This window comes from Trichomonascus vanleenenianus (genome assembly GCF_965637985.1).
Source record: "Trichomonascus vanleenenianus strain CLIB 3782 genome assembly, contig: TRVA0_021S, whole genome shotgun sequence".
NCBI lineage: Eukaryota > Fungi > Ascomycota > Dipodascomycetes > Dipodascales > Trichomonascaceae > Blastobotrys > Blastobotrys vanleenenianus.
The window spans coordinates 206,820-223,837 of record NW_027481866.1 but is presented as its reverse complement, the minus strand read 5'-3'; the positions used below and the strand labels follow the sequence as shown (position 1 = coordinate 223,837).

Sequence of the window (17,018 nt, the reverse complement as noted above, 5' to 3'; positions counted from 1 at the left end):
TAGGCGGTGCACGGCCGCTAGCCGTGTTGGGGGAGGGGCACGGTGAGGGGCGATGAGGTTGTATCGGTAGGCTGCCGGATTATCTCATTAACCGAAAGGCCGAAAGAATCGACCATCACTCATGGGTATGTCGCGATTCATTCACATGTTAAAGAGATAGGGAGGGAGTGCCCAGGGGTTGTCTACTTCCGGTAATGCCGTATCATCATGTACAGTAAGCAGATATTCCGGGATGACTCTCGGAATTTCTAGGCAAAATATCATTATCAGCAAGGCCTGGGTAAAATATCGTAGCAGAAAATGAGTTTTCGGCGGCTAGGTGTATTCCGACGATGGGCTTGCTATATAATACGGTCGGATATTTCCGCTGCAGGAAGGCTCCGCGATTGTTGGTCTATTACTCTTGTCTGACTCGACATATATTTTAACACTTCGATATCCTGTAAAGATCCCCTTTCAAAACCCTGGATTCTTTCTCCTCAAATGATCCCCACTTGCTCATGCCAATACACCTATAAGACGCCTTACATGCCTCGCCTTCCCCCGCTCTCCTCTCTGTCGCCGCCTTTCACCCTCTTCGGGGGTCCCCCCCTGTCACCGCAGTTTATCTCCTCAGCCGCGCACCCGTCCCGATTAGGAAGGTAATAGTGCTTCCCCTCCCTCTCGACTCCGCTTACTCCTCTTGATTGTCCTTGTCGATTACGGGGACCGTACGATCTACGGCTCCTCACTGGAGGATTATGGCTACTCCTCACTGGAGAGGGGAATGGCGTTACCATGGTATATATAATTTATCCAATCCGTCGACAGTTCCTGCGTTAGTTCCGGCACCATATCAATATTGCGTTTTATCCCCGACACTATATCAATACCGCTTGGACCCACCTAATCGATATCTTATACCCGTACATCAAACTTGTCGAGCTCTCCACAAAAATGGGGATATAAAAATCAACACCGGTAAGTCCGATTCTTGGAAATACCAATCGACTAGCTTAAAATGCTTGAGATAATACCAATTGACTAGCCAATTCTTCAGAACACCAATTGACTAGCCAAGGTTTGTCAAATACCAAGATTCAAGTCGTAAAATCGTTTTTTTCATTATATCATTATAAATATCGAACATATCGAATCGACCATCAAAAAATTGAGTCTCATCGAATATCAACTAATCATACACAGAGCTGCTTGGCCCGCTCGTCAAGCGCCTTGCCCATGACAAGCGCGAACGGCCAAACGTAGCTCTTGGAAAGAATGCGGCTCACCACCTGCACCGCAGTTACACACAGCCGCTCGTGCGACCCGCCGTCTACGACTTCAACTACGCGCGCAAAGATCTTGGAAATTCGAGTCTCGAGCATCTGCTCCTCGTTGGAGCGCTGCTCCTTCATCTCAAGCCGTCGCAAAAACTCGCTCACCACAAGCCCGCAGTCAAACAACGACACAATGGTGTGGATAAACGTCTGGCTCACCGAGGTTTCCAACGTCCACTTGACACTGTGCTTCTCCCACAGCGAAATCGTGTCTGCCGCATAGCTCGCCGCATTAAGCAGCCGGTCGTCGCTAACAGTGTGCAGCTCGTCCATGGCCTTGCCCATACCGGCAAAATCCCGCGCCCAAAAGTACGCCTTGACCTTGCGCAGGTCGAGCGACACTCGGGCGTGTGCCAGAGACGATAGCGGAATCGAATCGCTCATAAGCGGACCGTACTGAGAACTTGGGGACAGCGACGCCAGCGGCGAAAGCGACCAGGTCGTCTCCCACGCTCGCAAAGCGCCTTCAATCTGCGTCTCCCAGCTCGTATCAAGCGTGTCGGACAAGTCAGAAGAAGACGAAGCCTTGCGCCGCTGCTCGTGTATCTCTAGGTGAATGGCATACATGAGTGAAAGAAGCGTAAACTGCGGTACCTTGCCCACCAGGGTGTTTCCGCTGAGCAGAGTGTTGATGGCAACCTGGAAGTCAGGTCCTACTACAGCCTCGCGAAGCGACCCGTCGAGCTCCTTCTGGCGCATTACTTCCCACCACGCACTGGCACTAGGCGCAGTCCACAAACTCTCGTCGCATGGAGACCCGCATTCAATGTCGCGGTTCTTGAGCGTCGCCAGATTAATGTCGTAGCTCGTTACAAGCAGGCACGACATGGTGTGTACAACGTGCATCGTCCGAATGCGCTCCTGGACACGAATGAAGTACTGCCACTTGGACTCGACGGTATTAGAGTCGTCAGCGCTAATGTAGCCAAACGGCGGCTTGTTGAGCCCGGCCGACTTGGCCAGCGACACAACGGCGACAGCCTGGGCCACGGCGATTTCGTTTGCCACCTTGTCGGAACTAAACAGCCCGTAAATTACCCCCAGCACCAATGCCTGTACAAGCCACAGTGGTGTGTCCTTGTGATTATTATTACCGTTGCTCTGTTCGCCATGGTTTTGGCTTTGCGAATCTCGGCGCGTCTCAAGGTAGGCATGAATACAGCACCGCGAGATCTCAAAGATGGACGCTGAATTGGCGTGCTCAAACGTGTAGAGCGCGCCAATGGAGGCCATGGCCAACGCTAGCGGCATGTTCTCGGCGGTAAACTCAAGTGTGTGATGCAAAAACGGGATGTGCTTGCCAAAGTTGTCGAGATAAGCGTTAATGTAGCGCTGGAGCTCCAAAGTGGAAGGCAAATGCGGAGTGGGATTGGGCGTCTGCTTCATCTGTGTCGAGCTCAGCGTGGTGAGAACGTGTAGCCTCAACTGAGGAGTGATAATATGAGATGTTGGCTGCTGCGACTGTTGCTGTTGCTGCTGGTGTTGTTGTTGTTGCAGTTGCTGCTGGGGCAGGTGAAAATTCTGATTAGGTGGGAACGAAGAGGAGGGTGGAGGCGTAGGAATAAAGTCAACAAACCCCGTGTCTTTGGACGACGGCACGAAACCGATGCTTGTCTGGTTGTTGAAGATCTCCGAGTGAGGCGGAGACACAGAAGACCCCCCAGTAGTGCTCGTAATGTCACTAATGGGGGAAAAAACCGGGGGGTGCTGCTGCTGTTGTTGTTGTTGCTGTTGTTGACTCGACCCACCAAACATGCTTAGAATGGATTGAGGGCTGTGTGTGACCTCTTCCTGCTTGGGAGCGGTAGTTGCTGTTGACGATTGAAGAATTGGCGCATTACTAGTCTGGGGGTTTTGGGCCTGCGGGTGATGGCTACTGTCTCCGGGCCAAAAGTCCCCGCCCAGATCAAAAACATCAGAGTCATTAAAAAGATCGTCATGATGGTGATTCTGATGTTGTTGCTGCTGCTGCTGCTGCTGATTGTGGTGTTGGTTAGTATCGTGATTCATAGGATCCCGCTGGTTGTTATCCGAATGGTTGTATTGCTGGTGGTACTGGACCTGCATGTCGTGCATCTTTTGCAGTTGCTGGTTAGTCGACTGGCCCAACAGCTGCGGGTTGATAAATAGAGGGTCCGACGCCTGGAAAAAGTCGTCAAAAGACTGCGAGTTGAAATTGCTCTCGCTCAGCGACATGTTGACGCTGTTGGAGTCCGAGTCGCTATTGTGGTGGAGTCCAAGAGGCACCAGCTGAGGCGTTGAAAAGCCAACCTGGGGCGGTGCCGAGGGCCACTGGTGGGCGTGGGACGCGGCAATGTCCTTGTGTGTCGAGTACGAGTCAGCAGAAGTCGCCGAAAACGACATTGTCCGCGACCGCTTGAACTGCTCCAGAGTTGGGTTCATAAGGGCCATGTTCTGTGGCGCCTGGGCATTAAACAGTGGGTGGGTGCTCAAATCAATTCCCGCCAAGTTCCCTAGCGGCCCTCCACCATTGTTACCTCCGGAATTGTCCTGGGGGTGGAGGTGTTCCTGACCAGGAGTGCCCGAGGCTGGAGTCGCCGAAGAGTTGGTTGAGCTGCCGTTGGCCGTGGTGGTGGCCCCCGACGCCGTCGTTGACGTCTTGCGCCGCTTCTGGCGGATGCGCATCGACTCTGGGAACGACGCGTGCAGCTTTTGGCGATGTCGCAGCAGTAGGTCCCGCCGCGCAAAGCATCGCTCGCAAACGTCGCACTTGAACGGTTTTTCCTTTGTGTGCGACCGCTCATGCCGCTTCAGGTGCTCTAACCGCGCAAAGGAACGCGTACAGGTCGTGCACACGTGCGGGCGCGGCTTATCCGTCTTAATGGTTGTTGATTTGGGCGGAATGGGCTGAGTGGGTTTGATGATGCCCGAGGCGGTCTGCACGGCGATGCCGGGAGTCACCTGAGGGTGCTGTTGCAGGTGTTGGTGTCGTCTCTTTGGAGTCGCGCCACCCGAAGAGTTGCCGCCAATGGAGGATGGCGTGGAAATCATCTGTGGGCTACTATTTGTCAAATCGACAGACATTTTCCTAAATTTCGTTAGTACAATTCATCAAATCAGTTTTACTCATCACCTTCTTCAAAGCAGTCAGCTCATAAAGCAGTCAGCCCATAAAAGCAAACTCATCAAAGCAGTTGATTCATCAAAGCGGTTAATGCAGTTAACTCATTAAAAGCGGTTAACGCAGATTAACCGCCAATTTTCTTAAATCACTTACCACCAAATTGCGCGCTATCCAAAATCCAACAGTGAATTTGAAGGATCCAATGGCCCCAGTGGCGTTGGATCAGGAGGAGGAGATTGTAGAGTTGTTAATGGGTAGGTCGAGGGGATAAAGGGTATATAGCTCAATGACTAGCTGGAATAATATAATACGCCCACCAATCAATCACATCAACGCCCCCCGGATGATGATGAACCTTGATCTTCCAGGGAATGTCAAGAGAGTGGTAGCGTGTAAACTAGCAAGATATCCGGTCGCTCTGTCTTCACAACAACGCACCACAAAAGCGCTTCCTTCCCGGTATACCTTCCGCTCTATCGCTATTTCGAGTATCGTATCCCTTCTAGCACACCAGGGATGAAGGCACTCTCCAACGAACAAAGGATAATATGTCGAAAAAAAATTAAACGACCAAATAGAAAACAAAAAAAAAACCCGAAACGAAATGAAGATTAAACGGACAATATAATGTAAAGTGCAAGAAAACCTAAATTCTCCCGCGCCTTCCCTGGGTCCTCCCAATTAAAATCCATTCCAACCCCGGAACACACCGTGCACTGCACACACATTTAAAATGGCCACCCCAGCGAGGACGAAGGAAAAAAAAAAAAAATTTGGTGTGCTGCCTAGCTAGGCTGTAATATGTCTCAGCGAGAAATGCTGCTCTGCCCAAAGCTCTGAGACACCGTGCAGGTTGGGCGTGCGGGCGCGCGCGCTACGGTGTTATCCAAGTTTATTTTGTGTGGCGCCCCCGGGGAACAAACAACTCGCGACACTGTGTGTCTGAATCACTGTACTCAAAATCTACCACTGGCCTGGCACTGCGTACGCAGGCGCTTAATTTCCCTTTTGTTGGGCATCCCCCCTATCTTTTCTTCCCATGATATGCTCTACTGTATGCTACAGTCCATACTAACACTCCTAGTTTTTTTAGTAGTACGTTGGGTCGTTGGTGGTGCTGATGATGGCAGTTCGCTTTTGTCATTATCGCCTGTGTGTTGTGTGTATATGCAGTGCGAAAAATAAACTTGAGAGTACACATACGTTGTGTAGTAGTTGGCCTGCGCGCGCGCGGCCGTTGTTGTCCAACAAGAGAAAAACAAAAATTTTTTAATCAAAAATAAACTTAGACATTCTAATGGCCTTTCAGTCTTATGACCGTACCCAGACTAAATATGGCCGTTAGGGAAATGCTACTGCACGCCGCTGAGTGGCGCCCATCCGGGTATCGCTCCCGGTCTCCACGAGACCACTGCCGCCGCCGCCCCCCGTCGGTGCCCAACACGTACTACCCACAACAAAAAAACTAATATTGTAATACAGTAGTAACCCAAGAACAACCCTGTAGTGAGCTACCCCGGATTAATCTCCCAAAGAGAAAGGAGAAAGCGAGTGTATGTCGCATACATTTGGCCGTTTATGAACGGTTAATGACGTAGCGGAGGCAAAAGCGCGCAAAAAAGCGCAATGTCACATGCGACAGAACCGATTCCGGGGTCGTCCCCCAGGTCTTTCCGGCCGGGCCGCCTCTCACAAACCCCAGAATAGGGCTTAGCCGTGTCTCGATTATGCGGCCCCAAATGCACCCGATCAACGATACAGCTGCGTGCTGATTGGCCCGTGTCCGGGAGCAGATTTCATTCGCGCCGCGCGCAGTGTGGCGACCATCACTTTTATTAAGGGATGAGACACCTTTTTGCCACCCCCAACAGACCGTCTTCACAGGGTAGCTACAGCAGCCTGTACCGCACGACTACGTCGTTCAATTGGCTTTATGAGTAGCTGGACGCATTATATTATAGCTCGGAGTTATGTTGCCTCGAGGAACACCCGCTGTCGAATTATTTGTTGGGCATATCAAGGTGCGCCGGGTGAAAAAAAAAACGTTGTTGTGATGTCCCAACCGACGATCATCCCTCCCCCTGGTATGGTATGTACACCGTAGAGACCTCTCGATTATCCCCTTGGCGTACGTAGTTCAAATTCCCCTGAAGGCTGCGAAGAGTCAGACAAGGAGCGTTATGCCGCTGATCCCGTATACATATGATGACGAAAGATACGGGGGGTTTGGGGACAGAGCCCCCAACTACGGGAGCTCGAGGGCTGGCCCTCGAATACATTAGGCTCTGAAGTACAATTGGGGGGACCAGTCCCCCCAAACCCCCCTGAGGCTCCGCTACGCGGAGATTAGAGCTATGGAATTGTTACGGGAGTTTTTGTTGGGAGTTTGTAACAGCGTAACGAAAACTTTGTTACGTGTCTGTAGCTATTTAATTGTTCACAGTGTTATGAACAACTCCAGTCCGCTGGGAAATGGTTCACTACCAGAGAACTGGATATTAGTACAGGTATTCAGTTCATCTATGGTACCGGTAGTTCAATCAAGCTTGGGTACCAGTTAACTTCTGTTTAAGCGTTATAATAAGCCCCAAATATTATGTACCTCACCCCTGATTTTCCTAATTCGTTAATCACCTTTGATTGAACCAATCAACAACTCATCTCGACTTGTTTAGCACGCGCGCGCGCGTAAAAATAAAGCTGGCGAAGTAACGCTAAATAACTCCCAAATAGCAAATATATAAAACTGGCGAAGTAACGTTAAATAGCCTAAGTTAATGGGGGGCCGCGCGCGGCGGCGCGGGTTTAAATTGATCTCATCAAACGCAAAATTTTTCTTCTTCTTCTTCTTTACCGTATAATAGACATTTTAGACAAACTGTTATTATGGAGCTCGGGGGAATATCAATTGCACATATACTGTGCTGCGTCTTCACTTATGGCTGTTCTAGTCTCGAAGCGTGGCATGGGTGTAATTGTGACGCTCGAGTATAATACCTACTGTAAGGCAGTGATTCAAAATGTCAAGAGCAATGGTTTGGCTTTTTAAGAACTCGGCTGGAGTTTTATTACAAGGATTGTCGAGTGTCAGAGAGGCCACATATCTCACTCTGTAGTGTTAAATTTATCTATGTAGTTGCATTTAATTTAACCCAATTTTTTTGGTTATATTATAACCCACCGTCCTCGTTATGTCCTTCCCCCTAAAACGTCAAAATGAGGTATTCGTTTGGCATTGTGGTACAAGTGCTTGCCCTCTGGGGCATTGTTAACGCTACCAGTAGCACCAGTAAAGTCAGTTCCTCCAACGGCTCGAATAGTACCTCGAATTCGACCTCAATGGATGAGAGGACGTTGGTCTATGAAACGACTAATGACTTACTCGGGGTGCTAATTCAAGCAACTAGCCAGTCTAAGGAAGACAATTCCACATCCAAAGACGTTGCAGACAGCTTTGTGTGTCCAATTGCCAATACGATGGCCCAGGGACTCAAACTCGGTGATGCCAAAACTGGCAGCAAAGAAAGTCTTAGCCTCATGCTTGGAAGAGCCCACAATTTCAGCCAGCTCACATCTGCTAACAAAATTGACAAATGCCAAGGAATTAAGCAATTTAATGATGGCATTGACTCTCTAAAAGCTGGAGAATCGGTATCGTCATATGAGTCCAAGACTAAAGGCACTGAATCTGCCGCATCCAAGACTAAAAGCACCGAATATACTAAAAGCACCGAATCTGCCGGATCTGAGACTAAAGGCACTGAATCTGGCGTATCTGAGCCCAAGACTAAAGAGTCAGGCAAATCCAGCGAAAACCCCAAGCAAACCGGGAAATCCACCGAGAGCGGAGAAGCCAAAACTACCAAAGGCCCAAAGACCAATGAAATATCGTCAGCACCTTTGCCTTCTTCCAAGGATCTTGGCCAGGGGTTTGGTGGCATTACCGTGACTAAAACTGGATCTCCCCGGCAGTCGAGGTCCGTGGTTACAGTCTATAAAACGACTCGTCCGGCCGCTCACACTGCAACCGTGACGAAGCAGAGTAAACGAGACTATCGCGACGACCGTACAGTTGATATCCTGACCAACTCCATCGCACAAGTACTCCAAATTGTAACGGACAATGGCTGGCAGGTCAAGGAGGTTGATCAGAAGTACCTGTGTCCTCTGATTTCCAACTCTGCAAACGCCACAAAATTTGTCAATGAGCGGCTCAAGCAGCTCAAGAAGAATGAGGGATCAGCCGCTCTTTCTGATCCTAACTCTCCCCTGCACCGTCACGCCCAAGCATTGGCCAATGCTGGATACACCATTGTCAAAATTCACACCACCAAGAACTACACATGCGATGGCATTGAACAAATGAAGATCCAGTTGGACGATCTCCAAGACTACGCTTCTATCATGTCCGTTTCTAATCCCATGTCTGCCACGAGCGAAACTACCGAAGGTGTCGAAACTGGCGCCAGTGGCGAGGCTGTGCCAGGACCATTTGCTAGCATTGCGGCTTGTCTACTTGCATTATTGCTCTGTCTTCTTACTGTAATTCTCGCCTAATCCAACGACAAAAAGTAGGTACCACTAATAATTTGTTACTTTTTTTTGCAATTAAATAAATAATATGTTTATTCCTTCAAATGGCGCACGACTGGCCGCCCGTTAATTACCGTCTGGACCAACCAAGCCCGGTTATAGCTCGCTTTATTGTCATCCGTAGGATCAAACTCAATTTCAATCGTATCCTCGTCCTGGTAAGGGTCGATATCGGCTTCCTTAGCTCCCAGTGCCTTTAGCAGAAAGACAAGCACTTTAAATTTATCATCTCGCTTGCCTTTAACGTTGTAAGAAAACTTTTCCAGTGGCCGTGTCCGAGCGGCAAGCTGTGCGTCAAGCGTAGCACCAGAGAGGAACAAGTTCTCAAATCTCGTAGTGTTATGAGACCGCTCCGCCTTCAGCTGTTCACTGCGACCCGCCGATAAACAGTACGACTGCCACGGGAGAAGGGTGCCTTCGGCAATGCAGTCAAGAACAAACTGCGTAGCGAGGCAGGGCCACCCTAGCGCAAGCGCCTCAAGATACTTGGATGTTCGTCTTGGAACGTTCGCTATCGTCGCGGCAAGCTTGAACGATCCAAATGGCCCGCCCATAGTACCACGACTGAGCTCATCAAACACAATGGCCTCCGAAAGGCCGTTATTAAGTATCGTGCCTCCATGCTCCTGGATCATTCGTACTAATGCGCCTTGGTCGAATTTGGGCCCCTTGTTGTCAATGGTAATCGAAAAGAGACATTTGGAAAAGATACGACTATCCAGCTTGACAACGGGCTGAGTGCTAAAGTTATCGTACACCGTAGTTGACGCTGTGATCAAACTGCTCTGCTGCTGGAGAGACTTTACTGCAGCCTTCCTTCTAGGAGATCCCGTGCTGAAGAGATGCGCAGAGTGTATAGTGGTCGTCTTATACTTGGTAAGATAGTCTTTCCACATTCGAGATGTCATGTAGAGCTTATTCAGCGCAACTGTTCTCGGGGGGCCTTTCTTGCTCGATATGATGACAGAGTTATATCCATCAATTGTCGTGAATCGACCACCAATGTGCGCTTGATGGTGCAGTTCCCGCACGTAGTATATGCTTTTCTTGTCGTCGTCAGCTTTTATAGGATCTCCCGGCTGCAGATCGAGAGGATACATATTAACTCCCTTATCGACCTCCCCTTCGCCGTCATCTCCAAACAAAAGAACAAGCTTCAATCCTTTTGACCCCAACACCTGCGCTGGATATACCTTTTCCTGCCAGGGAACCCAGAAAAAGGTATTCTTATTCGGAGTCCGTGGTTTCTGCGGCTTTTTGTGTGATGACGGGGTCAAGGGCGACGAAGGAACCGTAATTTCGGCGGCAGGAGGAGGTGGAAGAGATGGTGCTTCATCAACCTCTTTCTGCGGTACTGGAGTCACTTCTTTTTCTTCTTCTTCTGCTGAGCTAGCCACGCGCTTGCGACGCCGCTTAGCCGACCTGCCTGTTGTCGCGTCTTGCAAAACGGTTCCAAATGGAGATGAATTTCCCACTTCAGTCCGCCCTGGAGTGACAAACGCTTCACTGGCCATCCGTTTAGACCCTATGCCTTTATCTGCACCATGTTGTGACGGGGTAAAATCTTCATCACGACCGTCGTCTTCATTGTCTTCGTTATCGTCATCGCTGTCTTCATAATCGTCATAATTATCCATGTCAATAGCATTTTCAGTGTCCATTCCATCGCTGCCCATATCCTGCATATCTTCCGAAACATTTCCTTCATCTTCTTCTGGCTCTATCCCTTCACTAGATTGTACGCTGATTGTCACTTCGCCGGTTGCTGCTTCTTTATTTGCTCTTCTTTCATGCGATGGCGTTTCTGCCACCTGGATAGTGGCACTTTTTATAGCCTGAGTGTTGTGAACGTCTCCAGAAGCATCATTATTTTCCTTGCGATTTCCGTTAATGTTGTCTTGGCTTGAGTCGGACCCGTTATACGTATGGAACCGTTTAACAGGCTGAGTATCCTGGAAGTACTCTTCATCCAAATCCATAATCTGCATCCTCTTTTGAGTACCCTCTACGGCTCCTGGAGGACGCATTGGCGTCTCAATATCAGTCAACCGCGAATGTGGCAACTCTTCAAAGACTCCAGCCCGTTGGTTCGGCGTGTCTTCCAGTCTTTGCACCAGCTGAGTAGCGGAATGGTCCTGGGATACCTCTATACGCAGAACTGATTGAGTATCTTCTACCGGCTCTTGAGAAACCTCTCCAATCTTGTTTACAGCCTGGGTATCATGAGGTTGTGAAATATCGTCTAGTCTCTGGACTAGCTGAGTCTCATTTCCTTCCTCCCGGCGATAATTGTTCGATGAAGAAGGCTGACTATCGGGCACAAAGGCATTGGTGTGATCATCTGGCTGCGTATTCTGGATAATCGTCACCTCCTCTTGGGCCTCTCTTTTTCTCAGCCGGCGCCTTTCTCGGATCAGGTTGTCCGCCTGGGAAACCGCATAAGGCAACGCGTCGAAATGCCCAGTCGGAGAGTCCTCCTCGTCGTTATTGCTGAATACTCTTTTTAGATTGTGGCTTGGCACGTGTTGCCGCACTTGGAGCTCCCGGGATCCCCTGGATTTCGGCGTTTCTAGTGTTTGATCGTGGTCAACGTATTCCGGCTGGATGTTCCTCATCATGTTCGCCACGGCATCCTCGTTCGACGACGACACAGTCGTATCTTTCTGGGTTGGAGAATATGTTCCCCCTATGTCGCTGCCGTCATCGGCAATCGGTGACGAAGACTGAGGGAAGCCTATCGACTGCGGAGTGCTGTTAATCCTGACCCGCTATTTCAGTTAGTAGAATACCAAAATCAAATGGTAGAAACTTACCGCTTCCCTGGCCATTTCGCATCATATAGATCGATGATATATCAGTATTTAAAAGGAATAAGGAGTTTCAAATCTTTCGATATTTCCGTCGCTTTAATGGCACCAATCCTCGAACGCGTAAATTGGGTGTGCCTGTGTCGCGCGCTCGCGGCGTGTATATTTATTTCACGCCGCACTCCGTGCGGCTCGAATATCTATTTTGTGGCAGAGATTGGAAATCACAACAAATCTGTTGCCATTTATGGAGAATAGATCTATACTATTAAGAAGATGATCCTGTCATTAGGGAATATCGGTAGTAAATATCTCCACTTTAATCGTACTGTACAGTATATTTGAGCTGTATCTAGAAGTGCTTATACTCTCTGGATAAGTTTTGGCCCATACCGGTAATACCACAATAACTTTAATTAAATTCTGTTTTCTAGGGCAAAGGAGGGCTAGCCCAATAGTCCATGAGACTTCAAATAAAGTACCAATGTGAGCTATTCTCAAACGTGAAGATACACCTGATACAAAGCTCAATTGGCATGAGTAACGCGTGGAGCTTTTTCTGCTAACACAGTGTAGTAACGTATGATTATGAGTACAGCATCATAAATCCTAGATAAAAAAATAGCATGAGAAAAAAAATGCAACCTGTACAATTGTACCATAGTCCACATCCCATAGCATTCGTCGCACATCCAAATTCAGTCTAACGAAATGAACAGTTCGTACACTATCTACATCAATTCAGTTGGGGTATAAACATTTAATCAAAAAAGTCTGCACTAGCGGCAGTAGGCGTTTTAGCCCCGTCATCATCGTCATCATAATCTTCCGGCAGCCTATCACTATCGCCCCTGTCCTCCTCCTCCTCCTCCATTATATCATAATCCTTAGCCATCTCACCATATAATAGCCTCGGAATCTTTTCAAAATGCCGCGGGGGGTCAATTGCCCGTAGCTCTACTATCCGCGCCATCAAATCGGCCATGCAGTTACATGCGTCCATCAACTCCTGCTCTTCTATGCCAATTGCCTCAAACCACCGCTGGTCCGACTTGGCGTCTCGCGGTAATCGGTCCATGGATCGATACTGGCCCCAGTATAAAGCAGCTGCGGCTATGGTCTTCAAGTCATAGAACAAACACAGCGGAGTGTACGCGGAATCGACCAAGAAACGCCACGAATACTGGCAAGTTTTAATGCAACTTGACGACAGATCCCACCGCTTAACTAACGAATGTAGAACGTCGACGGGAGAGTCGATCGAATAATCAAAACACAACACTTTAAGGAGCAAAATCTCATTGTTAATGAGAACAGTACGCCACTTCTGGAACTCCAACGACTGCTCGTCCGCATCTAGTGTGTTATCTTTTCGAGCCACGCGACAGCACCACTTGGTAACATCTCGCAGCTTTCGATGTGTCTCCTCCACTTTCGTCGCCAGGAACGTGACAACTCCAGCAGTGTTATATTGATGATGCTTGGTTAGGGATTCGCGCGCGTAGAATCGATGCATGAACAGGGTAGCCGTATATCTAGTAATATGATTCAGCCTCAGCCCTTCGGCCATTTTGCTAATAAAATTCACTGCCTTGGCTCGAGCAACAAGTTCTTCATTCGTAGACATTCCTGCCAGTACTGAAGGAGTCCTGTCCAGGAAATTACGCGGGAAAATCCAGGTGTTTTTTGGGGCATCTTCATTAGGATCGTTCTTTCGTCTTTTGGGTGTCGAAGCAGCCATCGAGTTATCTGATCTCTTTCTTTCCTCGAGCTTGGCGCCTTGTGAATTCTTCAAGTCGCCTGGTCCGGTTCGTCGCTTCGATTCAATTTCGCTCATCTTTCCATCTCCTTTTATCCAGAACTCATCTGTGCTACGTTTGAGGTTCGCGATACTCGGTCGTGACCCTTTTTCACCATTTGATATAAACGTAATTAAGTTTATCTTTACTTAACTAGATATTGTGAGACATCTAATATGCGGATCCTGAGCGCCGCACGATTTTTACAGGGCAAAATTAATTATTTCCACCAGTCCAGCACTTGACAAATGGTCAAGTCGGGCTCTTTTTCGAAATACTTAGTCAGGCGAAAAGCGCTCCCATACGGCATAGTCCAAGACCCAAAGTACGAGTTTTCGGGGTAACGACACTGCTCGCACGCGTCAAACCACTTCGTAAGAGGATACTCAAGCAAAAATCGGTAATAATTACGCATCATGTAAAACTCTTCAACATCTGGATGGCACAAAAGTCCCCGAATTAATGGCTCATTGGCCCAGAATTCAGCAACTGCAGACGTCACCGTTAGCTTTGGCGGAAGGTATTTGCCTTCCTCCGGAGTGAGGAACTGGTCCAAATTGTCTCTATTGTCAATCCCGCCCAAAATCAAACTGCGAGGCTTCAAAATGCTGGACAATGCAAATGTGAATTCATATGGCGTCGCCCAACACTCGAGGGATTCCAATTTGTCAAACGCATTGGCCGTCAAGAGTTCTATCTCAGCTCCAATGCTATACCTCAGAATACTGATATTAATAGGCAATTCGAAAAATTGGAATGCCGCATAATAAACGAGCCGAGTAACATTGGGGACAACGAGCCCTTCAACGGCCCGATGTGCGCAATTCTTCACCACTAACGTTTTTACTCCCTCGGCAACCAATATCATTCTACGGCGATATTCAAAAAAAGTATCTATCAGGAGCTCTTCAATTGTCTCAGGAAGTACAAAATGTGTACCTCCCGAGTGGCTCTCGAGTACTATTCCCAAAGCTAGCCGTTTGATGTTTTTAAACCAGTCTAAGTTGCTGAGCAATTCACCACACCTGGTACCGCTAATCACATCGGCGTTAAGAAAAGGAGATCCAAGGGTTATGCTGGAATTGGTTATGGCGATTTCCAGTGATTCAATGGACCCAAATGCAGCCAAAATGTTCTTCAGATCGCTAGCATTGGGGTAGGCATAGGGAAAGCACATTCCTAGTTTAATGACTTTAGCGGAAGAAAATATTTGCGCTAATACTTGTAAATCAGCAGTAGATCCGGAAATGTATACTTCTTTCAACTGTTCGTGGTCAAAGGTTTGCAGGACTTCCAGCAGCCGATCCCTGGGGGAAGAGCAATGGATGCAAACTGTGCGAGCTAGCGCGTAGTACCGCTCTAGCATTTCCAGAGACATAAAATCCTCGGAAATGGCCGGGTTGAATCGTGGATGGTAGAAGTGAGGTAAGTCTCTACCTGTAAGTCGCGTTTTCAGTATCTCAGTGATGCGCGACGCCACTCTCTGATCCAGGATATTTTCCATAAGGAGAGCATCAATGGTCTCATACACTTGGCGACACTTTGCCGTCTTTATCACAGAGTTCGCCGAGTACACATAGCGAAGCTCCTGTTCAATATACAGGTTGTTCAAAATCCACCGCTCGTCCTCTTTTAAATACAGCTTCAACGTCTCTCGCAGTGCGTCATATAGAGCCCTTTGTGGCGGTGACTTCATAGTCGTCTTTGGAAGGTAATACAAGCAGTACATCCATTCCAGTGTTTTCCGCACTACATCATCGAGTGAGTGGCATTCTTTCAGTGCTCTATGGGGGAGTGCGTAGCTTCGGCCAGTCAATTTCTGAGAAGTGCAGAGTTTGATAGTCCTCCATATCTCGCGTAGGGCAACATGGTTTAATCGGCGATTGACGGAGCGAACGGACCAGACGTGCAAATCTGTCGAGACGAATCGATGACTTTCTCGAAGATACTCGACCACAATCTGCCAGAGCTCTACAGGGAGATCCATTTTTACAACATAGAAGAAAAGAATTATCCTTTTCATCTATTTATAATAGAATAGAGTTGCGATTAACGGCTGACCCTGCTATGTGTTGCAGCAACGATGCACAAAAAGCCAATCCAAGCAGTTTGCTATACACACATATTTCACATTTACATAAAGTTAGAAGCAATACAAAATAGTTAGAGACTTTTGATAACCTCGTCTCGGCCAAGGTTCAAAATCTTGGCGCGCGAAACATAGTCGTCCCGGTTGATGTAAGCACCGCACATTCGTCGCTGGCCGTTAAACGCCTTTCGACCGTGGAGAACACGCCAATTGTCAAAGATGAGGCAGGTGCCCGGAACCAACTTAACGACGAATTCGTTTTCCAACAGCAGCTTCTTCCAGATTCGAATTGCCTTGTAAAACTTGACGACGTCTTCTGGATCTTCCCAGTAGTCCATGCAAGATCGATCATCATTATTCCATCGCACTTGAACGAGTTCACCAGTAATGTCATGATGAGTGAAGATGGGCTGGGGAACGGTCGGAGTAATGCACACGGCTTCTTCGCCAGCACTGTGGGCCGGAATTCGCACCTTGGAAAGGAACGCATACTCCTCTGGGTATTTGTCCTTCATCAATTGGGCAGCCCTGAACCCATCAGCCAGCATAGTTTCGCCACCTTCGCCATCGTGCAGAAGCAGGTGGAAGAGCTGGAGACCGGGAGTGTCGCTCCAGTAGGTACCGTCAGTGTGACACTCCAAGTGGAAGGTAGTATAGGCGAGATCATTCTTGGCCAGGTCAGAAGTAAAGTCCCAGAACCCGCCGTAGTGGGTTGGCCGGATGTAAGCCAATCGCTCAGTCAACTCTTCGGTTGCCTTGGGATCGACTGGAACACCCGAAATGAAGCAAAAGCCAAATTCGTAGAGCTTTTTAGTCCACTCAGCGACTCCCTCGTCTCCTGCCATGACAGCCTTGAACTCGACGGTTGGCAGGTTCTTCTGGATATCCTTGCCGTCCCAGAGAGTCATTGGAAGCTTCTTGGTCTTTTCCTTGACAAGGACAGGATCGTAGGAGTGAAGCTTAAGCCATTCGAGCGGGTATTTGGAGACGTGATTGTCATAAGCCCACTTTACTGAGAGAGTATCACCTTCGACTGAGGCAGATTTGGCCTGGACATCCTCGGGAATTTCAAAGGTGTTTTGCAATCTCTGCTTTGTGGTTGGATGGAAGTGTTCCTCACATTGACAAAGGTCTCTCAACCAAATGTTGTGGCTTGTATTATTAGTCCGGTTCAGTTCTTCAAATAGCGCGGGGTTACTTACAACTTGGAAGTCTTTCCATCAGGCCAGGTTAGGTTAACCTTGGACGCATTTACAGTTACCGACGACATAGTGAATTAATTGATTTCCGCAGTATCATGTATGAAAAAATATGGGCACGGGACGGTCC

The 17,018-nt window shown here is 48.5% G+C and overlaps 6 protein-coding genes across 6 annotated transcripts; 1 reads left to right on the top strand and 5 right to left on the bottom strand.

Annotated features, from left to right (window-relative positions):
• Positions 1-1,175: 1,175 nt before the first annotated feature.
• TRVA0_021S02234 (FTFMHR domain-containing protein) lies at positions 1,176-5,077 on the bottom strand (the record flags this gene model as incomplete). Its single annotated transcript, XM_076685131.1, has 2 exons — positions 4,555-5,077; positions 1,176-4,365 (listed from the first exon to the last, which is right to left on the bottom strand). Exon 2 carries the CDS (start codon positions 4,359-4,361, stop codon positions 1,176-1,178), a length of 3,186 nt encoding a protein of 1,061 aa, XP_076540728.1. The 5' UTR covers positions 4,362-4,365; positions 4,555-5,077.
• Positions 5,078-7,878: 2,801 nt separating this feature from the next.
• TRVA0_021S02212 (uncharacterized protein) lies at positions 7,879-8,958 on the top strand (the record flags this gene model as incomplete). Its single annotated transcript, XM_076685130.1, has 1 exon — positions 7,879-8,958. One exon carries the CDS (start codon positions 7,879-7,881, stop codon positions 8,956-8,958), a length of 1,080 nt encoding a protein of 359 aa, XP_076540727.1.
• A 68-nt stretch (positions 8,959-9,026) lies between these two features.
• On the bottom strand, positions 9,027-11,822 carry RAD9 (chromatin-binding protein RAD9; the record flags this gene model as incomplete). The annotated part of the gene is made up of 2 exons (XM_076685129.1): positions 9,027-11,762; positions 11,808-11,822. 2 exons carry the CDS (start codon positions 11,820-11,822, stop codon positions 9,027-9,029), a joined length of 2,751 nt encoding a protein of 916 aa, XP_076540726.1.
• Positions 11,823-12,561: 739 nt separating this feature from the next.
• Positions 12,562-13,638, bottom strand: TRVA0_021S02168 (uncharacterized protein; the record flags this gene model as incomplete). Its single annotated transcript, XM_076685128.1, has 1 exon — positions 12,562-13,638. The coding sequence occupies one exon, from the start codon at positions 13,636-13,638 to the stop codon at positions 12,562-12,564; it is 1,077 nt and encodes a 358-aa protein (XP_076540725.1).
• A 182-nt stretch (positions 13,639-13,820) lies between these two features.
• Positions 13,821-15,623, bottom strand: TRVA0_021S02146 (uncharacterized protein; the record flags this gene model as incomplete). Its single annotated transcript, XM_076685127.1, has 1 exon — positions 13,821-15,623. The coding sequence occupies one exon, from the start codon at positions 15,621-15,623 to the stop codon at positions 13,821-13,823; it is 1,803 nt and encodes a 600-aa protein (XP_076540724.1).
• A 140-nt stretch (positions 15,624-15,763) lies between these two features.
• TRVA0_021S02124 (uncharacterized protein) lies at positions 15,764-16,959 on the bottom strand (the record flags this gene model as incomplete). Its single annotated transcript, XM_076685126.1, has 2 exons — positions 15,764-16,841; positions 16,892-16,959. 2 exons carry the CDS (start codon positions 16,957-16,959, stop codon positions 15,764-15,766), a joined length of 1,146 nt encoding a protein of 381 aa, XP_076540723.1.
• Positions 16,960-17,018: the final 59 nt, after the last annotated feature.